Below are 22,604 nucleotides of genomic sequence, written 5' to 3'. Positions count from 1 at the left end.
GTGTGAGCAAGATTAGAATTAGAAAACTACTTTCATGTTGGAAAATATGCCCAATTCTTAATTCTACACATTTCTAGAGGGCCTTTGCCCCTAACAGAACAGTCAACACTTGTATTATCCAAATCCTCTGTTAGTTACCTGCATCTACTAATCCATACATTATTGAAAGGAATCAGTCAGTAATCGCATACTCTTTCATACAATCTACAGAGAATGTGGAGTTGAACAAATCCATTTCTAATCTATACAATATTATTTCTGTCCTTTTTCTTAGTATGCTTGTGATGTTCAAGCTGAGGTGGTGGGAAAGCCGGCAAAAATGTTTTTCCAGTCAGCCTTGGCAGAGATGGAAGTTGAGCCACAGCAGGTAAGATGTCTTGTGCAACATTCACTGGATGTGCTGCGCAGTTATTGTCACCTGAATAAAAAAAGTATATTTCTGGGGCACCAACTGGCAATCTTTTCTCAGTGAAAACTTTCATTGAAACCAGTGGAAAGATTGATGGAGTATGGACTTCAGGATTGGGCCCACACTGGCAAATGAAAAGTGCTTTGTTTAATGGCCATTCTAAAATGTTACATTATATTTACATTATACGTATATTTATTCCCATGAAATCTTCGAAAGATCTGATGAAGAATCTTTACAATAACATTGTAAAGAAAAAAATTTCTGGCCCAACCCACAAATCTAATTAGACAGCAGAGTCTGACCTTGTCTACTAGTGTAAATGTAGTATAAATACCCGAGTGCAGTGACCTCCTCTATTTCTTCTCCACTGCATGTTCTTCTCAATCACTTAGTAGAAGTACTGTAATGCAGGAAATTCACTCCTGAAATATACAGTGTAATTTTTCCATATTTTGTCCTCTTCCTCTTGTGATCCTTTGTGCCCTTCCATTACTTTCCTCTTCCTATCACGCTGCGTGTCCTGTACCATACACCTTTCTTCTCCCTAATTATCCCTTCATCCTCCTCTCCCTTTTCAATTGTTCTGTCCTTCCTTCCTTACCACCTCTGATTCTCTCCTTTTACCACACCCTCTTTTCTCCTCTCCACCATCTTAGAGTATTTCAGAAGGAAGGACTATTACTTAAGTTAAAGGAAACAACAACACAAAAAAGAACAAAAGTAGAGTCTCCACAAAAGACTCTTCAATTTGTCCACATCTCTTCTAAAGTGTAGTACCCAGAATTAACATAAGAACGGCCACACTGGGTCAGACCAAAGGTCCATCTAGCCAAGTATCCTGTCTTCCAACACTGGCCAATGCCTGGTGCCCCAGAGGGAATGAACAGAACAGGTAATCATCACGTGATCCATCCTGTCGCCCATTTTCAGCTTCTGGCAAACAGAGGCTAGGACACCATCCCTGTCCATCCTGGCTAATAGCCATTGATGGACCTATCCTCCATAAACTTATCTAGTTCTTTTTTGAACTAGAAATTGGACACAATACTCCAGCTGAGACCTGACCAGTGTCTAGTAGAGTAGGATAGTTAATTCCTGTGTCTTACATACAACACATCTGTTAATACACCTCAGAATAATATTAGCCATTTTCTCAACTGCATCACATTGTTGACTCATATTCCATTTGTGATCCACTTTAACCCACAGATCCTTTTCAGCAGTACCACCACCTAGCCCGTTTATTCCCCATTTTGTAGTTATGCATTTGATTTTTCCTTCCTAAGTGAAGTACTTTGCACTTATCTTTTATTGAATTTCATCATGTTGAATTCAGACCAACTCTCCAATTTGTCAGGGTGATTTTGAATTCTAATCCTGTCCTTCAGAGTACTACTTGGTCAAGTAGACCCCATCTCTTCCCAGCAGAGCATCTTCCTGGAACAGCATCCCATGGTCGAGGAAGCTGAAGCTCTCCCATCGACACTATTTGCACAGCCATGCATTCATCTCCAGCATGTGTGTGTCCCTGTGTGAGCCCTTGCCTGGAGAAACTGGAGAAAAGCCTGTTGAGAGTCTTTGGGTTAAGTTTAGAAGTGAGAGCAACAAGGGTGATGTCGTGGTGGGCGTGTGCTATTGACCACCGGACCAGGAGGATGAGGTAGACGAGGCTTTCTTCAGACAATTAACTGAAGTTTCCAGATCACAGGGCCTGGTTCTAATGGGGGACTTCAATCACCCTGACATCTGCTGGGAGAGCAATATAGCAGTACACAGACAATCCAGGAAGTTTTTGGAGTGTTGGGGATAACTTCCTGGTACAACTACTGGAGGAACCAGGGTCCTCCTCTTGACCTGCTGCTTACAAACAGGGAAGAATTGGTAGGGAAAGTAGAAGTGGGTGGCAACCTGGGCAGCAGTGACCATGAGATGGTTGAGTTCAGGATCCTCACAAAAGGAAGAAAGGAGAGTAGCAAAATATGGACCCTGGACTTCAGAAAAGCAGATTTTGACTCCCTTATGGAACTGATGGGCAGGATCCCCTGGGAGGCTAATATGAGGCGGGGAAAGAGTCCAGGAAAGCTGGCTATATTTTAAATAAGCCTTATTGAGGGCGCAGGAACAAATCATCCCAATGTGCAGAAAGAATAGCAAATATGGCAGGCAACCAGCTTGGCTTAACAGTGAAATCTTTGGTTAGCTTAAACACAAAAAGAAAGCTTACAAGAAGTGGAAACTTGGTCAGATGACTAGAGAGGAGTATAAAAATATTGCTCAAGCATGCAGGGGTGTAATCAGGAAGGCCAAAACACAACTGGAGTTGCAGCTAGCAAGGGATGTGAAGGGTAACAAGAAGGGTTTCTACAGGTTTGTTAGCAATAAGAAAAAGGTCAGGGAAAGTGTGGGACCCTTACTGAATGGGGGAGGCAACCTAGTGACAGATGATGTGGAAAAACCTGAAGTACTCAATGCTTTTTTTGCCTTGGTCTTCACAGACAAAGTCAGCTCCCACACTGGTGTCCTAGGCAACACAGTATGGGGAGGAGGTGAGCAGCCCTCAGTGATGAAAGAACAGGTTAAGGACTATTTAGAAAAGCTGGACATGCACAAGTCCATGGGTCCAGATCTAATGTATCCAAGGGTGCTGAGGGAATTGGCTGATGTGATTGCAGAGCCATTGCCATTATCTTTGAAAACTCGTGGTGATCGGGGGAGGTGCCGGACAATTGGAAAAAGGCAAATATAGTGCCCATCTTTTAAAAAGAGAAGAAGGAGAACCTGGGGAACTACAGAGTGGTCGGCCTCATCTCAGTCGCTGGAAAAATCGTGGAGCAGGTCCCCAAGGAAACCATTTTGAAGCACTTGGAGGAGAGGAAGGTGATCAGGAACAGTCAACATGGATTCACCAAGGGCAAGTCATGCCTGACCAATCTGATTGCCTTCTATGATGAGATAACTGGCTCTGTGGATATGGGGAAACAGTGGACATGATATATCTTGACTTTAGCAAAGCTTTTGGTACGGTCTCCCACAGTATTCTTGCCAGCTAGTTAAAAAAGTATGGATTGGATGAATGGACTATAAGGTGGATAGAAAGCTGGCTTAATTGTTGGGTTCAATGGGTAGTGATCAACGGCTCAGTGTCGAGTTGGCAGCTGATATCAAGAGGAGTGCCCCAGGGGTTGGTCCTGGGGCCGGTTTTGTTTAACATCTTTATTAATGATCTGGATGATGGGATAGATTGCACCCTCAGCAAGTTTACAGATGACACTGAGCTGGGGGGGAGAGGTAGATATGCTGGAAGGTAGGGATAGGGTCCAGAGTGACCTAGACAAATTGGAGGATTGGGCCAAAAGAAATCTGATGAGGTTCAACAAGGGCAAGTGCAGAGTCCTGCACTTAGGACGGAAGAATCCCATGCACCGCTACAGGCTGGGGACCGACTGGCTAAGTAGCAGTCCTGCAGAAAAGGACCTGGGGATTACAGTGGATGATAAGCTGGATATGAGTCAACAGTGTGCTCTTGTTGCCAAGAAGGCATAATGGGCTGCATTAGTAAAAGCATTGCCAGCAGATCAAGGGAAGTGATTATACCCCTCTATTTGGCACTGGTGAGGCCACATCTGTAGTATGGTGTCCAGTTTTGGGCCCTCCGCTACAGAAGGGATGTGGAAAAATTGGAGAGAGTCCAGTGGATGGCAGCGAATATGATTAGGGGGCTGGAGCACATGACTTATGAGGAAAGGCTGAGGGAACTGGGCTTATTTAGTCGGCAGAAGAGAAGAGTGGGGGCGGGGGGATTTGATAGCAGCCTTCAACTACCTGAAGGGGGGTTCCAAAGAGGATGGAGCTAGGCTCTTCTCAGTGGTGGTAGATGACAGAACAAGAAGCAGTGGTCTCAAGTTGCAGTGTGGGAGGTCTAGGTTGGATATTAGGAAAAACTATTTCATTAGGAGGGTGGTGAAGCACTGGAGTGGGTTACCTAGGGAGGTGGTGGAATCTCCATCCTTAAAGGTTTTTAAGACCCGGCTTGACAAAGCCCTGGCTTGGATGATTTAGTTGGTGTTGGTCCTGCTTTGAGCATGGGGTTGCACTAGATGACCTCCTAATAACCCCAATTATACATACAATATGAAGGGGGCTAATTTAGCTACAGCTAATCAGGAGAAAGATCTTGGAGTCATTGTGGATAATTCTCTGAAGACGTCCACACAGTGTGCAGTGGCAGTCAAAAAAGCAAACGGGATGTTAGGAATCATTAAAAAAGGGATAGAGAGTTAGACGGAGAATATTTTATTGCCCTTATATAAATCCATGGTACGCCCACATCTTGAATACTGCGTACAGATGTGGTCCCCTCATTTCAAAAAAGATATATTGGCATTAGAAAAGGTTCAGAAAAGGGCAACTAAAATGATTAGGGGTTTGGAACGTGTCCCATATGAGGAGAGATTAAAGCGGCTAGGACTTTTCAGCTTGGAAAAGAGACTAAGGTGGGATATGATAGAGGTATATAAAATCATGAGTGGTGTGGAGAAAGTGAATAAGGAAAAGTTATTTACTTGTTCCCATAATATAAGAACTAGGGCCCACCAAATGAAATTAATGGGTAGCAGGTTTAAAACAAATAAAAGGAAGTTCTTCTTCACTGAGCGCACAGTCAACCTGTGGAACTCCTTGCCTGAGGAGGTTGTGAAGGCTAGGACTATAACAGGGTTTAAAAGAGAACTGGATAAATTCATGAAGGTTAAGTCCATTAATGACTATTAGCCACAATGGGTAAGGAATGGTGTCCCTAGCCTCTGTTTGTCAGAGGGTGGAGATGGATGGCAGGAGAGAGATCACTAGGTCATTCATTACCTGTTAGGTTCACTCCCTCTGGGGCACCTGGCATTGACCACTGTCGGTAGACAGGATTCTGGGCTGGATGGACCTTTGGTCTGACCCAGTATGGCCATTCTTATGTTCTTATGAGGTCTCTTCCAACCCTAATCTATGATTCAACCGGGAGGATGGACAAGAGTTCAGTTGGTGCCTTGACCCCTTCACCTTTGTAGTCACTGCTGATCTCCTCAGGGTTGCCTCACAGAATCATTGGTATCCATGTGGCTGAGGAGCATAGGGTAGTGATCAGAGAGCCTCGGCAACCTTTCCATAACATCTCTGACATGGGCCCCAGACAGGCAACACATCTCTCTGGTCATCATGTCAGGTCAGCAGATGGGTGCCTCCATGCCCCTCAGAAGAGAGTCTCTGACCTCCAGCACCTTACGCCGCCTCCTCTTGGGTGCAGTGGCCATGAGTCTTCCACCTTTGGGGTAGGTAGGTCCTCCTCAGTCACTGGGGTCTGCTCCTCAACTTCCTGTTACCAGTACAGCATACTGGTTTGTCACCACAATAGACAGTCGACTTGGGTGTGGGGTGGAGCACTGTCTAATGCCAATGTGGCCAGCAGCCAATCTCTTCCCTTTAAAACAGCCATTCCTCCTTCCTCCTCTGGTGCTGCTGTAGTCCTCTGTAGACAGGTAACGTCCTCTGTCCCAGATGTATACATGGGCGTCCTGTTGATGAGATCCTCATGCTCCTGGATGCTACGCAGATGAAGCATCTCCTCTTGCAGCTCTCTTACCTGCTTCCTAAGGGAAACACCTCTCATACCAGGTGATTCCCTCAGCCTGGGTTTCATCAGCAGGGACATGCAGGCCTCATTTGCAGCAAGTCAAGACCAGGGCCTGGGTAGACGCCTCCACGTTGCGTGTGTCTATATAGAATGTTTTTTATATATTCAATATATATATTTTTATATATAAAAAGTGTGTGTGTGTGTATTAAATAACTGAAAGAAATTATATTATAGGCAGAGCTGGTAGTGCTACCTATAGTTTAAGTTGCTTGACACTTTTCACTGCAGAAAAATAGTATGTAGGCTGAAGAATAGGTTGTACCATAATGCATACGCACAAGGGGGCCAAATCAAAGTTGTTTGGGTAGCATTAATTCTGGCTTTTCCTAACTAGACTTTGCAAATGTAAGAGAGAGAGAGAGAGAGAGTGTGTGTGTGTGTGTGTGTGTGTGTGTGTGTGTGTACACATATAAAAGTACAGAGTTCTTACAATACAATTGGTTCCCTAATGATCTGTTATATAATGTTTTTCTCTCTCTCCTAAATGTGCTGTATGTCTATACCTATGACTGCAAAATAAGGAGCAGTTTAATTGCTTCTACCATTATAAAATACTCAGTAATAATTTATTCCATTTCTGAAATCAATTTAAACGTCAAATCAGCAGTAGCACACAATCGTTAAATAATTTTAGACGAATTAGGTGTTTTATAAAATATATTACAATTTTCTATTACCTTATTTTTAATGAAAAAATATCTTTTTTTTACAATGCTATCTCACTACAGTAATGGTAGGCTGTGTCAATGTTTAAAATTCTCAGACTGCTTTAATCAATAATCACCAGTCATTTCCCTTGATGACTGCTTCTTACTGAGACCCTGACTTTGTCTTCTACGGCTGAGATGTTTTCAACTTGCACTTGGAGTAGAAGGAACTCCCTGAAGTCCAGTTTTCATTGTAATCTTTCCTCAGTGGCATAAAAATAACAGATTGATGGTATTACTTTAGTAGATTGGAAATTTAAATCTCTAAGAGGTAGCCAGAGCCTTCTTATGGTTCAGTAGTATGTCAAAGAATAACACATCTTATAGGTTATTGAAATACGTAATTCAAATGTTTTAAGGCAGATGAAACTATGGATGATTTTGACAAATTTACAATAAAACCTAAATAATGTTAAGGTTCCAGAAATATTATATTATCACAAAAAGTTCTGTCTATAGCAGATGTTCTTGTTTTAATGGGAATTATGGCATGTCATATCAGAGTACATAAACTACAGGTAGCTAACAAATTCTGATTCTGTTACCTGCAAACCCCGGAGTTAGTGATGCATAAAACCCAGTGAGGTCACTCCAAGAGTGGTAGAAAGTGTCTACTTCTGTGGTTGTACTTTCTGCATTTATTTGGGATGGGATCGCCCCTCTGGGGTTTAGGAGAGATTTGTAATGGCACAAATAGGAGTTAGGCGCTCAACTTCCATTGAAAGATCAATTCAAATATAACTGCCCATTAGGCGTTTGGAAAACTGCCCCAGTGTCCCAGCGTATTTGTCTCTATCTTATCTGCCTTATTGTACAATATCTTGCAGGTCAGAATTCACATTTGATGCCCTTTGCATGTTTGGTTGCTCAGCAAGTAGGAGTCCCAGATATACACATCATTTTAAAGTGAATTGGAATCTCAAAGCCTAGATGATTATCAGGCTGAGGGGAAAGAGGAGAAAAGTAAATACAAGAAGTTTCTCTTATAAAGGATTTTAATACATTAGTTAAGATTTTGCATATAGATTTCTATTGCTGCACATCCCAGTCATATTTAACATGATTATGGCTATTAAGCCTGTAAAAAAAATCTGCTTATGCAAAAATACTTTTTATTCTTGGAGGTTACACTGTATGAAAATTCTATTAAAGTTGGCATAGATATTTCGGTGGCATCTTTTCCATTTACCTTCTCCATGCACTTCACTTCACTTCAAAGTACAGCACGTGAGCTTGGCTTAAGTGTAAAAAAACACAAAGTTATTATTTTGTTTAGCATAGATGTTTTGGCTGTGTCATTCATCTTCTTAATCTGTAATTTTTTCTCCTTCAGAATTAGTGTGTGAGTTTATTTGTGTGTGTGTGTGTGTATAGTTCCAGGTCGGCAACCCTGGCTAAACTCCGCTATTCACAGAACAGGTACAGTAAGAGAAAGTTTCCACATACTGCCCTACCAGTGCTCCATAAGCTTACTAGCATGGACTACTTTTGGGGGTGAGAAGATGGTTCAGTCCACATGTGTTCAGACTGCCAACAAGATTTCCAGTTGTAGCGGTGATATCTATGATATGGCCATATATCCACTAGGGATTATTTTGTGGCTGTCAGATGTCATTGATCAGCCATTTCACAGTAACTGTTTTCTCATCACTACTGATTGGGGTTGGATTTGAACCAGCATCCTGGAGATAAAGGGCTATTTTAAAAATATATAATGACCAATTTCCCTGAGCCATCCAGCGCCCCCGTAAAGTGTAATTTTTGGAGAATATGCATTCTTTCAAGAAATATATATAAACCCTCTTTCATTGCTTGCATTTTATAGGATGTAGAAAAATATATATTACAACTCCTTCCAATTTTTGATATATCCAGTTAATATTGTCATGGTTTTCTGACAGCCTTAGTACATTTTGTCTTTTTTGGTAAATTTTTAGTTGAATTTTAAAAAGAAATAACTTCCACATGCTCATTGAACAGACTAATCACCTGTGTTTCCTCTGTAAATGTGATCATAAGTGGGGATCTTTTAATTCTTGCTTTCAGTGGGTGTGTGACCTTTCAGTTCTCTCTCTCTCTCTCTCCATATTACAGTCAGAGAGGAAGTTAAACCTAGGTTTGACAGGTAGAGTTTTTTTATTTCCCTTGACAGTGCACCTCTTGACCTCTATCTTCTTGCCAATGATTTTTTTAAATCCTAAATGATTTGGGAATAATTGCTCCTCCTTTAGTGATTATTGCCCTTCACCGATAGTAAATCTATGAAATCCCCCGAGGTTGGAGTACATTTTTGTATGCGTATGCCACAAGCTGGCCTGGATAGGCATCAGTGCTCTTTTTCAGCTGCACTTTCTGAGCTGACTGTCTTCTTGCATGAAAACTTGCCTATGCAGAATATAACACACCACTGGTGAGCAGCCTTCTCAGCTACTCACAAGTGCTCAGATCCCTCAGAAACTCATCTTCATGGTTTCCCTTTTTCAAAGGAAGTCCCCTTTTAGGGTTTTAGAACTGGAGTGAAGACCCATTTCCTTAAGAATTCATGTCTTCTTAGGGTATGTCTATACTGCTGCAATTAAACACCTGCAGGTGGCCTGTGCCAGCTGACTGGCATTCAGGCAAAGGGGCTGTTTAATTGCAATGTAGAAGTTCAGGCTTGGGCGGGAATCCGGGCTCTAGGACTCCCTGTGAGGTGGGAGGGCACCAGGGCTTGAGCTGCAGCCCAACTCCAAATGCCCCTTAGCCTGAGTCAGCTGACACGGGCCAGCCACGGGTGTCTAATTGCAGTGTAGATATACCCTTACAGTCCCCAAAACCAAGGCCACATGGGTCCCTGCCCTTGTGGAAGGCAGCTCTGCACTGAATCTGAGGACGGTCATGCCTGCAATAGAGTCCTGCTGGCATACAGGAGACGAGAAACTCATTCATATTATCTCCCTGCAGCCTCCACTGACTCTCCATGGATTCTGCCCCCTTTCCCATGCCGGAGTCAGGGAGGCACCAGTAGCCATGGAGAGCTGCCTGAAGGGAGGGGGAGGAGTTTGATGATGAGGGGGCTAATTTCAAAGCTACTGAAGCCGATGCTTGTGGGTGAGAGATGACTGGAGGGAAAGCAAGAGGCTCTGCTCCTGCCCATTTTCCCAATGCCTGTGGAGCTCTGTGTGTGTGTGAGGGCTAATGGCCCCCATTGTCAGCTGCTAGCATTGTGAGCTCTGGTGCTAGATCAGGAAGAAGGTGGCTATTTGGCTGCCTTGCTATTTCCAAGCTAGCACTCCTTCGGGGAATCCCTGTTTGCTTCACATTGAAATATCAAGGGAGGCGCTGCCTCCTTCCTCACTCCAGTCCCCAGTGCTCCCTGTTGTCGAGAAATTGGAGAGAATGCAGAAAATAGCCACAAAAGTGGTCTCAGGGCTGAACAAAATGCCCATACAGTGAGAGACTTAAACCGCTCAATCTGTTTAGCTTATCAAAAAGAAGATTGAGAGGCACCTTGATCACAGTATACAAGTACCTTCATGGGCAGAAAACACCAGGTACTAGAGGGCTCATCAACCTAGCCGAGAAAGGCATCACAAGAGCCAGTGGCTGGAAGCTGAAACCAGGCAAATTCAAATTAGAAATCAGACACAAGCTTTTAACTGTCACTTATAGTGAAAGTGATTAAACCATTGGAATAAACTAGCAAGGGAAAGGGTGGATTCTTTGTCTCTTAAAACTGGATGCCTTTCTGGAAGACATGCTTTAGTCAAACATAAGTTACTGGGCTCAGTGCAGGAGTAAGTGGGTGAAACTTAATGGCGTGGGGTGTACATATAAGAGATTGGGTTAGTTGATCTGCTGGCCTTGTCTGGCCTTAAACTCTTTGAAACAATGAGGCAGACACAGAATAGCTCCATGAATGCTACAAATTGAAAATTTTAATAGTTATAAGGTATGGTGATGAAGGGCCAGAGCATGTCATCTCTTCTGTCCTTAAATTCTGTGAATCTATGGAAATAGTTCATTCCCTCCCCAGCATCAGACCCAACACACTATGGCAACCAAATTTTCTGTTACTTCAGTTTTTGAGTCTTCATTTGTGCTCTATCTAAACAGCAGCAGAGGGGACTGTGATAACAGTCTGAGTGTATAGAGCAAAGGCTCTTAAATTTGGCCCTCATTATGGGAACATCGATGCGCATGCTGCTATGTGGCTGCATCATATATGAAAAAGATGTGTTTCAAGGACCAGGCTAGGAAAGAAGAGGTTTTAATATTAGCTAGAAGTGGTAACTGGAATGATGCCTAAAATAGAAAGATTCTGTATGTTATTTTAATAAAGCTGTTGCACGCCACACATACAAACACACAAAAACAAATCAGAATTCCCCTTAGAATATGGTTACTAGAGAAGCCAACCCCCATTTGTGGTGTACGTGACTCATTCCCATGACCTCTCTGACAATGGCCTATTTATCCGCCCAAGTCAGATGGAAAAATGCTAGGCTGGTTTTCTGTGCATGCTCAGTGGAGTCCTCTTGATGCTATTCTTGGCAACACCATTGCCATCTAAGGCAATTCTGGTCCAGTTACAAATGTGCCTTTTAACCTACAAAGGCCCGTAGGTGGAACATGGACCTGTAATGAGGGACACAAGAAAAAATGTAGGGCAGAGCGCTTAAAATGTGCGATCAATTTATATAGTATAAAAATAAATACTGTGTGTAACCCCAGTGTAACAAGTCTATATTTCTACTGTGTCAATGTTAGAATAATTGAGATAGCAAGTTTAATGTGGAAGAGAAGTAAATTTCGGCAAAAAATGAGTAATGAGAGAGAGTTGTGAGGTATAATTATTGTGGAAGCCTGGTAGCACTTTAGGTAAGGTTGCAAGTTAAGCAGCTACTGTAGCAAACTTGCAGCTAAGATAGTTTGGTCATGTAACTAGTTAGTACATTTTCAAACACAACTGGCTCTGTCTATAGTAAGTGCATAGTCATGTTTGAAAAATGGGAGCTAAAACCTATTGTTTGACATGTTTTTGAACAAGACGTATTTTCCCAGTCTACCCTATAATGCACTTTGTAGCCCTCTAATGTAAACTGCCTTTGTTTATCTTGGGTGCAGTCCAGAATTTATTGAGAGATTTGGGTGAGGAAAGAATGCTGAGTCATAATTTGGGGCTGAACTTTTCTGTGATTGCTCAGAGGTTATTTTTTTCTTTTTGGGGTGTGGGGGAAGTTTGAGATAAAGCAGTCGGCCATTTTTAAATCCAAAGGAGGGGAAGGCAGGGTGACAGCAAAGACTTGAAATTTGTCACTTACGACTCTGGTTTGAAACAAATGGATTTTGATTTAACAAAGATATCACCATACGAAAACTGTGTGTATTGAGCATGCACGGTGATGGGGCAAGGCCAGATGGCTATAGAAAAGTAGTGGGAGATAGATATATTAGCTCCAGGCTAAACAAATCCCTGGTACCAGGATAAGTGAAATGGCAGCTGCTCCAGGTCAATTAAGACACCTTGGGCCAATTAAGAACTTTCCAGAAGGCAGGGAGAATGCTAGGTTGATTGGGACACCTGAAGCCAGTCAGGGGCTGGCTGACAGTTAAAAGCCTCCCAGTCAGTCAGATGGGTGTGCATGTCAGGAGCTGTGGGAGGAAGTTGTGCTGTTGGAGAGACTGAGTAGTACACACCATATCAGGCACAAGGAAGGAGGACCTGAGGAAAGGGTGAAGTGGAGCTTGAGGAAGTGAGGGTTGCTGTGTGGAGGAAGTAGCCCAGGAATTGTACATGTCATGTTTCTAAAAGGTCAGCTACCATAGCTGATACTAATAGGGCCCCTGGGCTGGAGCCCGGAGTAGAGGGTGGGCCCAGGCTCCCCCCCCCCCACCTTTGCCCCCTGATTAATCACTGAGACTGGGAGACAACAGAGACTGTGCAAGGAAAGATAACTTCTCCTCACCTCCCTCACTAGCTTATGATGAAAATGGCTCAGTAGACTGTGACCCTTGTCTCTAGAGAGAGCAGGGTTACGTGGAGGGTCACAGTGAGCCTCTGAGGCTAGCAAAATCCGCTAGGAAATGCGGGACTCACGGAGTCAAGGACAGAGTATTTGTCACAATACACAGAGACTTTTCTCAGTTAAATTTTGCTTTGTAACCAATGTACTTTAGTTTGCTTATACAGTATTTCACTTTCATAGACAGTAACTGATTTTGATGCGATCATTGCTACATACATGGAAAATGCTATGTATTTTTGCATAACATGACATTGGACTGCATTGTGATGCATGTCTGTCTAAATTTTCATATTTCCCAACTGTGATTTGAGAATAAATGTTCCCAAGTTATTTTTTTCATAGATTTGCAAACATTTTGATCAGCCTTTATAGTATAACTTCTAAGGAAATGTTTAAAACTTTATATTATCTTATCTGCCATTGCTATAACATAAAAACATGTTTGGTAGGAATGTAGGACTAACTTTATGAATTTCTACATTGTTTTTGTACTGTGCCTAATCATTTTTGACTCTTCTGATTTGATTTCAAATTGTGTGGATATATACTGTTCAACTGTATAGCCAGCAGAGGTGCAGTGTGAATTATATTCAGTGTAGGATGACTTTTAATCAATATGATGACAATATTATCTTGTTTAATTTGTATGATGGCAGTATTAAACATCAAATCAAGCAGTTTATTATGTCAAGAAAGATGAAGTATGGCAGAAATAAAATTCACTTGACACCAATTTTGTCTGTATTTCATTGCTGTGACAGGCCATCATGATTGGAGACGATATTGTGAATGATGTAGGAGGTGCCCAGCAGTGCGGTATGAGAGCTCTACAAGTACGGACAGGGAAGTACAGGTCAGTGCACGTTATACACCTTACACTCCACATGGCTAATCACAGAAAGAGGGAATATGACGACTGAGTATGATTTGCTGTATTTACGTTTGTCCTCAGGTACAGATTGCTCCAGTATTCTTATGACACCTTGATTTAAAAGGGAAGGAGGAATTATGGCATTGCACCCAATGCTGTTTCAGAAAAGTGCTGCACAATGAGCATTTATGCCAGATCTGATTTTCAGAAAGGCCTCTACCAGATCTCTGGTGGTTGAACAATTTTGTCATCAGCCTGTGCAACCATTTTTTCAGCGCAAACCTCTGCTTACACTATTGTTAGATTCTGGCAGGCATTAGAATTTCCACGAGCAAAAACCCTTTGGACAAAATTGTGTGCGCACAAGTGGAAGCTGGGACCTGGAGATCAGACCCACAGTAATTGATTATTTTTTTAAAAAAATTCCTTTCTAGCACACAGATTATTGATAAAACTTGTTTGTGTGTGAGCAAATGAGTCATCTGTGATACAACAGCTCTTGTTTCTTTGATAAAGTCTGCCTTATGCTTACTGTATGTGAAAATGTTTGATGGGCTGTGTAAATTACTCTACGCTTGTTTTTGATATTCTCAAATTGCACCATTGTTACTAAAGACGAGGACCCCCTGTCTGCTTGGCTGAATTCCACCACGAGTAATCCAAGTGCAAAATTTAAGGGGCCAATCCTGCTAGCTGCTGAGTTCCTTGTGCAAGATGCTGAGAGCCCTCAACTTTCAGTGAGGCCAACATCACAAAATCCGACCTAATATTAGCTCTTTTGTATTTTTTGGCAAGTTTCTGGATATTTCAAGTCTACCCTGTCCAAGGTGCTATTGCAATCACAGGGCACCTCCATATGTGTGTCCATATCTCAAGGCATTTATACCACATGCATCACTGAGGCATTTGGGATATGGTGGATATTCTGTCATTGAGCACCCTATCTGCCCACTGGTCGATGAGGGCAGGCTTTTACAAATGGATCAAACTCAATTTTATGGGTATTTTCTTCTGACTGTATTTTCTTCTGCTAGGCCCACCTGTGTATCTGGGCTAGGCTCCCTTTCCCTCTCTGGATGATCTAAGAAGTCCTATCTGTTACATATCCAAAAGTACGCTCAATCTGGAAATGCTGATGCAGTAAAATGAGTGATTGTTATTGCAGGGATCTTGATAATGTTCTTTCTTCCAGAGATAAGTAAGCAGGATGGACAGATGAGCTAGGACCCCTATGAAGTTAGTTTTCAAGGGAGCATGTCCCTCAGTCTCCACTTGATTTGGATTAGCAAAGACACAGACCTTTGAAGCCAAAATAGTACATGCTCTCTCAGTTCTTATGACAATCTGTGAGAAATGAGTAATTTTTAAGGTGTCTGTAGCTAGAAGCAGGTACAGTGTATTTTTGTACTCATGTTTTTAAGCATTAGTAAATAAAATCTCAAAATCAATTATCTGTCTATTTCTATAAATCTCGGTATTAACATTTTTTTTGTTTTGCATGACTGGGGTTATTGATCCCATTAATTTCCGTAGGGGAGTTTTTCAAAGGGACTTGTTCTTAACAGCTCGTCTCTCATTGATATTGATGGAGATCAGCATGCACCACTTTGAAAATCTACATCTTAATGTCACACAATCAGTTTAGGGGTTTTGTTTCCTGAAAAGAGAAATAAATTAGGATTGAAAAGTGCTGAGAACTTCAAGGGTGCTCAGCACCCCACAGGAGACCATGGAATACAGTCTTTTGGACAGCTGAAAATAAGAGTGGGAATGTTGTTTTTTCACATCAGAAAGATATTTGTTTCTATGAACTATGATTCACATAAATACCAGCTAGAGGAGAATGATCAATTGCTCTGGATAGAAGAGAATGTTTCCCTCTGTCCTTATTTAAATTTCACATTCAAATATGTGTTTGCTGCTATCCAAAATCATATACCATTATATGGGTATGAAAAATAGTGGCATCCCATTGTGAATTGAACACCTGGTGCTATTCCAATTGCTGTGTGTAGCAACCACCAATAAAATCAAACAATATGTCTTGTATACAAATAGAGACTAGAGACACTGGTTTATTAAGAACTACTATTTTAATTTACATGGAAAATAAATAAGAATACAATAGGAAACATCACAAAAAACAAATATCAAATGAAAACTGATAGGCAAGAAATTTGAAAAATAAAAGAGCAAAATTATTCTGTGGTTGATTTAAAGACTAATTCCTAATACAGATTAAAAACTGATGGTGAGACATTATGCCTGGATTCCATAATTGCACATAGATATCTTTTGCACACAGACCTGTGTGCTATGCTCAGGTACCTCTGGGTGGCACCATTGGTACATATACTTGATGTGACTAACAGTCTTTCCATGAAAGCTTAAACTAATTTTGCAAAATCAGCATACACCATGAATGCTCCACTAGGATGTTATAGTGCAGATGCTGGGTGACAGCACAGTCCACTTTCTGGAAATTTCACCCATGAAAATTTTGCAACTCACCAAACTTGAGTTCATTGTGGATGTCAGATCTCCCTTTATGCCTGTGGACCAGAAGCAGCTTTTCTCCCATTTGAGCCAGGAGGTTGCTGGCTGCCCAAAACAAAATGAAGGCAGAATCAGGCCCAAAAGCTTGTGTTCCGTGGGATAAAGAGCAAATGAGAGGAATTCTGGATGGGAACTGTTCCAGTCGTGTTTCCCAACATACCGATGAATAAATAGGGATTAGACTGTTCTCGCAAGTTACCATATATATGGCAGTTTACTCTAGCATTCTGTAAGCTGAGCATTTCCACTGTAGATCTATGGCACTGTATGCTTACCGCTGAAGCACAGACATTCTGATCTCAGTTGCACTGATTTCAGGGCACCTGCACTTATTTCAGTAGGGTCATTCTGATTTACACTGGAGTACTGGAGATCAGACTCTGTCCTAAGTAATCCAGTTCTGTCTTCAGTAAGGTGTGCAGTTCTGTTGAATCCAAAAGGAGTTATGTCATCATGTGTAAATGTAGGCAGGGCTGATCCAGTGTTACCACATATCACCTTATTGAACCTTATAAACTGTTGTTGTTGTTTTTTTACTCTAGAGGCAACAAATGATCCTAGGGCTTAGTTTATTGAAGAAGCTATGCTGTTTACCCACAGCTGTGATAAACCCTGATATCGGAACATCCTTTTTATCAAATCACCTACATAAAAGTTTAAATACTGAAAAAAATTGAAAACCCCACATCATCATCATCATGTTCATATTACGCCTCTGGCATTTCGGGCAGTGACGAAGCTCCTCCACTCCTGTCTGTTTCTGGAAGGTCTTTCAATGGTTCCCCAGCTGTGCCTCAGGTTTTTCAGCTCGGCTTCCACAGCTCTTCGCCATGTTGGTTTTGGGCAGCCTCATTTTCGCTTGCCTTCAGGTGTCCATCTTATTGCTACTCTGGTGATGGAATCAGTTTCCATCCGAAGCACACGACTGATCCATCTCCAGTGTCTCCTGGCAATGATAGTGCTCAGATCCTCTTGGCTGCACTGTGTCAATAGATCTTGGTTTGAGATTGTTCTGGGCCAAAAGATACAGAGGATTTTTCTGAGGCAGGTTGTATAGAATGAAGATAGTTTGGACATGTCATACTTTCTCATTCCCCAGCATTCTGCACTATAAAGTAGTGTTGAAAGTATGCAGCTCTGATAAATCTTGAGTTTGGTTTTGGTGTTGTATTTTGATGATTTCCAGACTGCATTTAAGCTCCTGAAGGTTTTCCTGGCTTTATTGATTTTGTTCTGGATGTCCTGGCTTGTTCCACCATCCTGGCTGATGATGCTGCCCAAGTATGTGAATGTTTCTCCATTGGTGAGAACATAATTCTCTATCCATACTGGTGATGGTGAGGCAATATTAATGGTCATGATATCTGACTTATTGCGATTGATTTTCAGTCCAATTTGCTGGCTGAATGTGTTGAGTCGAGTTGTTGTTTTTTTTGTATATGGTGTTGGGTATGTGATGAGCGACATCATCTGCGAAGTCCAGGTCTTCAAGGGATGAGAAGAGTGTCCATTTAATGCCTCTTGGCATATCTTCTGTTGTACGCCGCTGTGACGTTGCACTCCATATGCTTTATGTAAATATGCTTCTGAATATGACATAACTGGAATATGCTTTACACCCTTGTATGGTGTCATTTGTTAGTCTCTAAGGTGCCACAAGTACTCCTTTTCTTTTTGCGAATACAGACGAACACAGCTTCTACTCTGAAACCTGTCATTAGAAATCTTGTAATCTACTAAGTGTGTTCATCTTGTTTGTTTGCATGTATTATTTCTATATCTGGAGTTAGGAGAACAAGATATAAACTTGTATTACTGATGTAAACATATTAAGTGGAGGCCATTAAGGTTGCACCAGAAACAATCAGTTGTAAATGGCCTTAGTTACTTGAAAGCCTTCCTGTGTATGTGTGGGCCAGCTCATAGGGAACGGAGACTAGGGGTCTTACAGTGACATGTGACCATGTCCCCTGATAATGAAATCCATCTTAAATCTGGTATTTTTCCATTTAGAAGAAGGGGTGAGGACCCAGAGAGAAGAAAGATTCCCGCCTTGTGACAAAGCTATGAAAGGGGGTGGAGCAAGACAAAAGGGACTGCCAGTCATGAGAAAACCGCTGCTTACCACCTGAGATGTCTGCTGGATCTAACGAAGACTGTACCAGGGGAAAGGATTGGGCCCAGACTAGGAAGGAGTCTAGTCTGTGAAAGAAGCTTATTGGAACATCTTTGAGGGTTAGATATTACCTGTAATCAGTTTCTTAATGTATTAGGTTTAGACTTGCGTGTTTTGTTTTATTTTGCTTTGTGACTTACTTTGTTCTGGCTGTTATTACTTGAAATCACTTAAATTCTACTTTTTATAGTTAATATCACTTTTGTTTATTAATAAACCCAGAGTAAGTGATTAATACCTGGGGGGAGCAAACAGCTGTGTATATCTCTCTATCAGTATTATAGAGGGCGAACAGTTAACGAATTTACCCCGTATAAGCTTTATACAGAGTAAAATGGATTTATTTGGGGTTTGGATCCCATTGGGGTCTGGGTGCTGGAGACAGGTAACCTGCTGAGCTGTTTTTAGTTAAAGTCTGTGGCTTTGGGGGTGTGGCCCAGACCCTGGGTCTGCGTTGCAGCAGGCTAACATGTCTGGCTCCACAAGGCAGGGTTCTGGAGTCCCAAGCTGGGAAAATGGGTTCAGAGGTAATTTCAGCAAATCAGGTGACAATCCCAAGGGGATCTCTGTGACCAAACCTGTCACAGCTGCATTATCCAGTCGATGACAATGTTGAAGAGGATTGCAGACATGACACACCCCTGACATACTCCTGTTTTGACTTCAAAACTGAGCTCACTGTGATCAACACTGCATGTATAGTTGAAACAGAAGCTTTTGATGACACTGATTATATGGAAAGGAATTCCGTATGCCCGCAGAATGCGCCATAGGCTGGTCCTGTGAATGCTATCACAAGCCTTCTCAAAGTCTATGAAATTTATGTAGAGTTGCCATTGCCATTCTAAGCACTGTTCTGTTATGTTTCATAGAGTGAAGATCTGCTCTTTGCATCCACAACCTTTCCGAAAACCAGCTTGCTCTTTTCTGAAAATGCTATCAGCTGCCTCTGATATACACTGGACTCTGATCTTACACAATACTTTGCTTGGCACAGATAGAAGTGTGATACCACACTAGTATCACTCTTACAATCCCACATGGGGCCAGAAAACTGAGTTTCAAACTGAAATTTCATGTTAGTTGGTCTTTCAAAGGGTGAGGTTTGTGCTTTGGTGCTTAGTTACTGTGGTGATGGGTGTCATATCAGAACTTAGATAGAGAAATTGGTTTTGTGGAAGGAATAGAAAAACAGTAGGTGACTCGAGATCCATTGGGATCTTGGGATAATTTTGGAGGCTGAAGGCATCTGTATGGAGGCCTGGTGCTTCCAAGTGTTTGTCTGGGGCTTCTCCCTACTGCATAGCATCACTACCTTTCCGGGAACTATGCTCCCATGAGGGCTTCAACAGAAGCTGTTCCCAGGGTGAGCTTTAGAGTGAGGAGGGTTACCATGAAAGAATGATGACAGGATCAGCATCATCTTACACAAGGGATGGATGTCATCATAAGTGGCTCTCTCTTGGTTCTGCCCCTGCTGGATCTTCAAAGCTTAAAGTCCTCAGTGTACCTGTGGTGGGGCTTCCTGGGAACAGGGAGACCCACTGTTTCCTCCACTCCTGCATGTTCCACCTCCAGTCAATCTGATCAGCCTCCTCAGTATTAGAACTGACTCTCAAGCTCCAAATGCCGAACTTCTACCCAGTAATCAAACCAGACCCAGAGCAGGTCACTCTGTAAAATGTAACAAATTCTATCTGCAATATTTAGTTGTAATTTCTGTTTTCTCAGGTTTGAGGAGAGTGATGATGGGAACGGTCCAGGGTGATGACTGGGAGGAATTCTTTTGAGTTAATGCCAGTCACCATGTTTTCTAAGATGTAGGAGGAAGTTTTGATTGGTTGAGTGGTTCAGTTTTATACATGTGCCAAGTGATGCTATGATGGGCCCATTGTTATCAGCTGTGAATCCAAAATGTAAAGTGATGGTCCAGTGTTTGCCCTGTCCTGCCAGTGTCATCCCTTCACAAAAGATTTCATCCATCTGCCCACTTGTGGAAGAATAGAGCTCTCTCTCTGCTATGATCTCTAGCATTTCAGGCAGACAACAGATGAGGCAGGCCCTCTCTGCATCTTGCTGCTTTACAGAGTGTATCCACTCCCATTGCATTCTGGGATTTCCTATGGGCCTTCAGAGATTTCTGCCCATCTGAAAATGGACAAAAGGCTCAAGGGCCAGATGCGTTATTTGGAGACAGATGAAAATGTTTGGAATGCCATTGGGAAGTCTCATATTCGTGTGATTCCTGGTTAATGATATAGGTGGGGAGCAAAGTTTTCTGTGCGGTTCACTTTGGGCTGAATGTAGTGAAGACTTTGCCTGCCGTCCACAGCGTGGAGGCTGCGACATGACCACAGAATTCCATTTTGCGGGGGAGAGGGAAACAGCATGGTGGTGTCTGGATTTTCACAGCATGGAAGGCAGATGGTGTACTTATTGAATCTGACCCTCCTTAAGCAGCTTATATGAGCACCCATGTGAAATTTCCATAGCAGAGTCTTTATAGTGAATGTGCATGCAGTGTAATGAGGAACTCATACTCTGTGGAGGAAAATGGATATGTGCTAATTCCACTTGCAGCTAGTTGGCATCGACATCAAACCAGTCTTTCCAAGATAACCATTGATTCTGCAGTGCTGCTTATTATTGTGATTTGTCTTTGTAGAGAGCAAGTTAGAGCAGAGCCAGAAATGTACCCAGAGGCATTTCAAACTCTCTCTCTCTCTCTCTGAATAAAGTCAGAAGCAGCTTTCAGATGTATCAACACGTCAAATGTGCAGGTGCTTTGGAAGAATTACTGAGTTGCTTTTTTCAGAGTAACAGCCGTGTTAGTCTGTATTCGCAAAAAGAAAAGGAGGACTTGTGGCACCTTAGAGACTAACCAATTTATTTGAGCATGAGCTTTCGTTGCTTTTTGTTTACAATGATTGCTTTTAAATAGTGGACTCTGGCGGAAATAAACCAAACTACAGGGATTTCTCTGGTTCTGCGGAATATTCACTGTCCTTAAGCTTTTATTATGTATGAAATGTTGTAAACGTTTAACTGTTTGGCAGGCGTTTGGGTGAGAATTGCAGTGTAGGAATTTTGCACTGCTGTGGAATGAAGTGTTCACACAAGCTACGTTGAAATGGCATCAGTGGGGAAGGAGACTGATGTAGTCCACAAAAACCCAGCTCGTTGTATCATTCAGCTAGGAGTCCTTAAGGTTCCCTCTGGCATTCTTCCTTATACCCACCAACGGACTGCTGACAGATGACTGCAGTATCATTTCCCAAATACAGTACAGTAACTCCTAACTTCAAGTTGTCCCGGTTAACGTTGTTACGTTGCTGATCAGTTAGGGAACATGCTCATTTAAAGTTGTGCAATGTTCCCTTATAACGTTGTTCGGCAGCGGCCTGGTTTGTCCACTGCTTGCAGGAAGAGCAGCCCATTGCAGCTAGTTGGTGGGAGCTCGGAACCAGGCTGGACCAGCAGCCTCCCTATCAGCTCCCTGCTCCCCTAAATTCCCCGTGCAGCAGCTGCCCAGCAGGCTATCAATTGCCAGCAGTTCAGCTGTCCCTCCCCCCACTGCCATGTGCTGCTCCTGCCCTCTGCCTTGGAGCTGCTCCTGGGAGCCTCCTGCTTGCCGTGCAGGGAGGGGGGAAGTGGGAGGCTAATGTCAGGGTGTCCCCCTTCCCCCAACTCCTGCCCCCCGCTTACCCCTTCTCCATATAGAGCAGGGTGGGGACAGGACAGGGCTTAGGAGGGAGAGACCGCAGCTGCTGTCTCAACTTCCTGATCTTTTTAAAGGCAATGTACTTAGAGTCCGGTCAGCATACTTAAAGGGGCAATGCGCATCTCTCTCTCTCTCTCTCCCACACACAGGGTGTGTGTCTCTGTCTCTGTCTGCCATGCTGTCTCCCTTCCCTTCATTCGTGCTGCCTTGTAGAGCATGAGGCTACATTAACAACAATGTGTTAACCCTTGAGGGCTCAGCTGAATGCTAGTTTATCATTTAGCAGTAAGGCATTCCCTGGGAAATATCCCACCCTCTTCCACCCGCTGACTTCACCACCTCAACCAAGTTTCACAGTCATGGTTGCTGCATACAGTATTAAATTGTTTGTTTAAAACTTATACTCTATATGTGTGTGTGTGTGTATATATAATATAGTTTTTTGTCTGGTGAAAAAAATTTCCCTGGAA

The 22,604-nt window shown here is 42.5% G+C and overlaps 1 protein-coding gene across 3 annotated transcripts in view; it reads left to right on the top strand.

The window, feature by feature from the left end:
- LHPP (phospholysine phosphohistidine inorganic pyrophosphate phosphatase) overlaps positions 1-22,604 on the top strand; it is a 167,651-nt gene that overhangs the window by 39,807 nt on the left and 105,240 nt on the right. Inside the window, exons 5-7 of one of the 3 annotated variants that reach the window (XM_084634680.1) lie at positions 275-367; positions 13,572-13,663; positions 18,251-18,583. In XM_084634680.1, the coding sequence (XP_084490806.1) occupies positions 275-367; positions 13,572-13,663; positions 18,251-18,296 (231 nt within the window). In that variant the 3' untranslated portion in view covers positions 18,297-18,583. Of the gene's footprint in view, positions 1-274; positions 368-13,571; positions 13,664-13,762; positions 14,023-18,250; positions 18,584-22,604 lie in introns of those variants that run through there. The other 2 variants (XM_084634681.1, XM_084634679.1) reach the window with 2 other exon arrangements.

This window comes from Lepidochelys olivacea (genome assembly GCF_965140295.1).
Source record: "Lepidochelys olivacea isolate rLepOli2 genome assembly, chromosome: 7".
In the NCBI taxonomy this organism is placed as follows: domain Eukaryota; kingdom Metazoa; phylum Chordata; order Testudines; family Cheloniidae; genus Lepidochelys; species Lepidochelys olivacea.
This window is presented reverse-complemented; position numbering and strand designations above follow the sequence as displayed.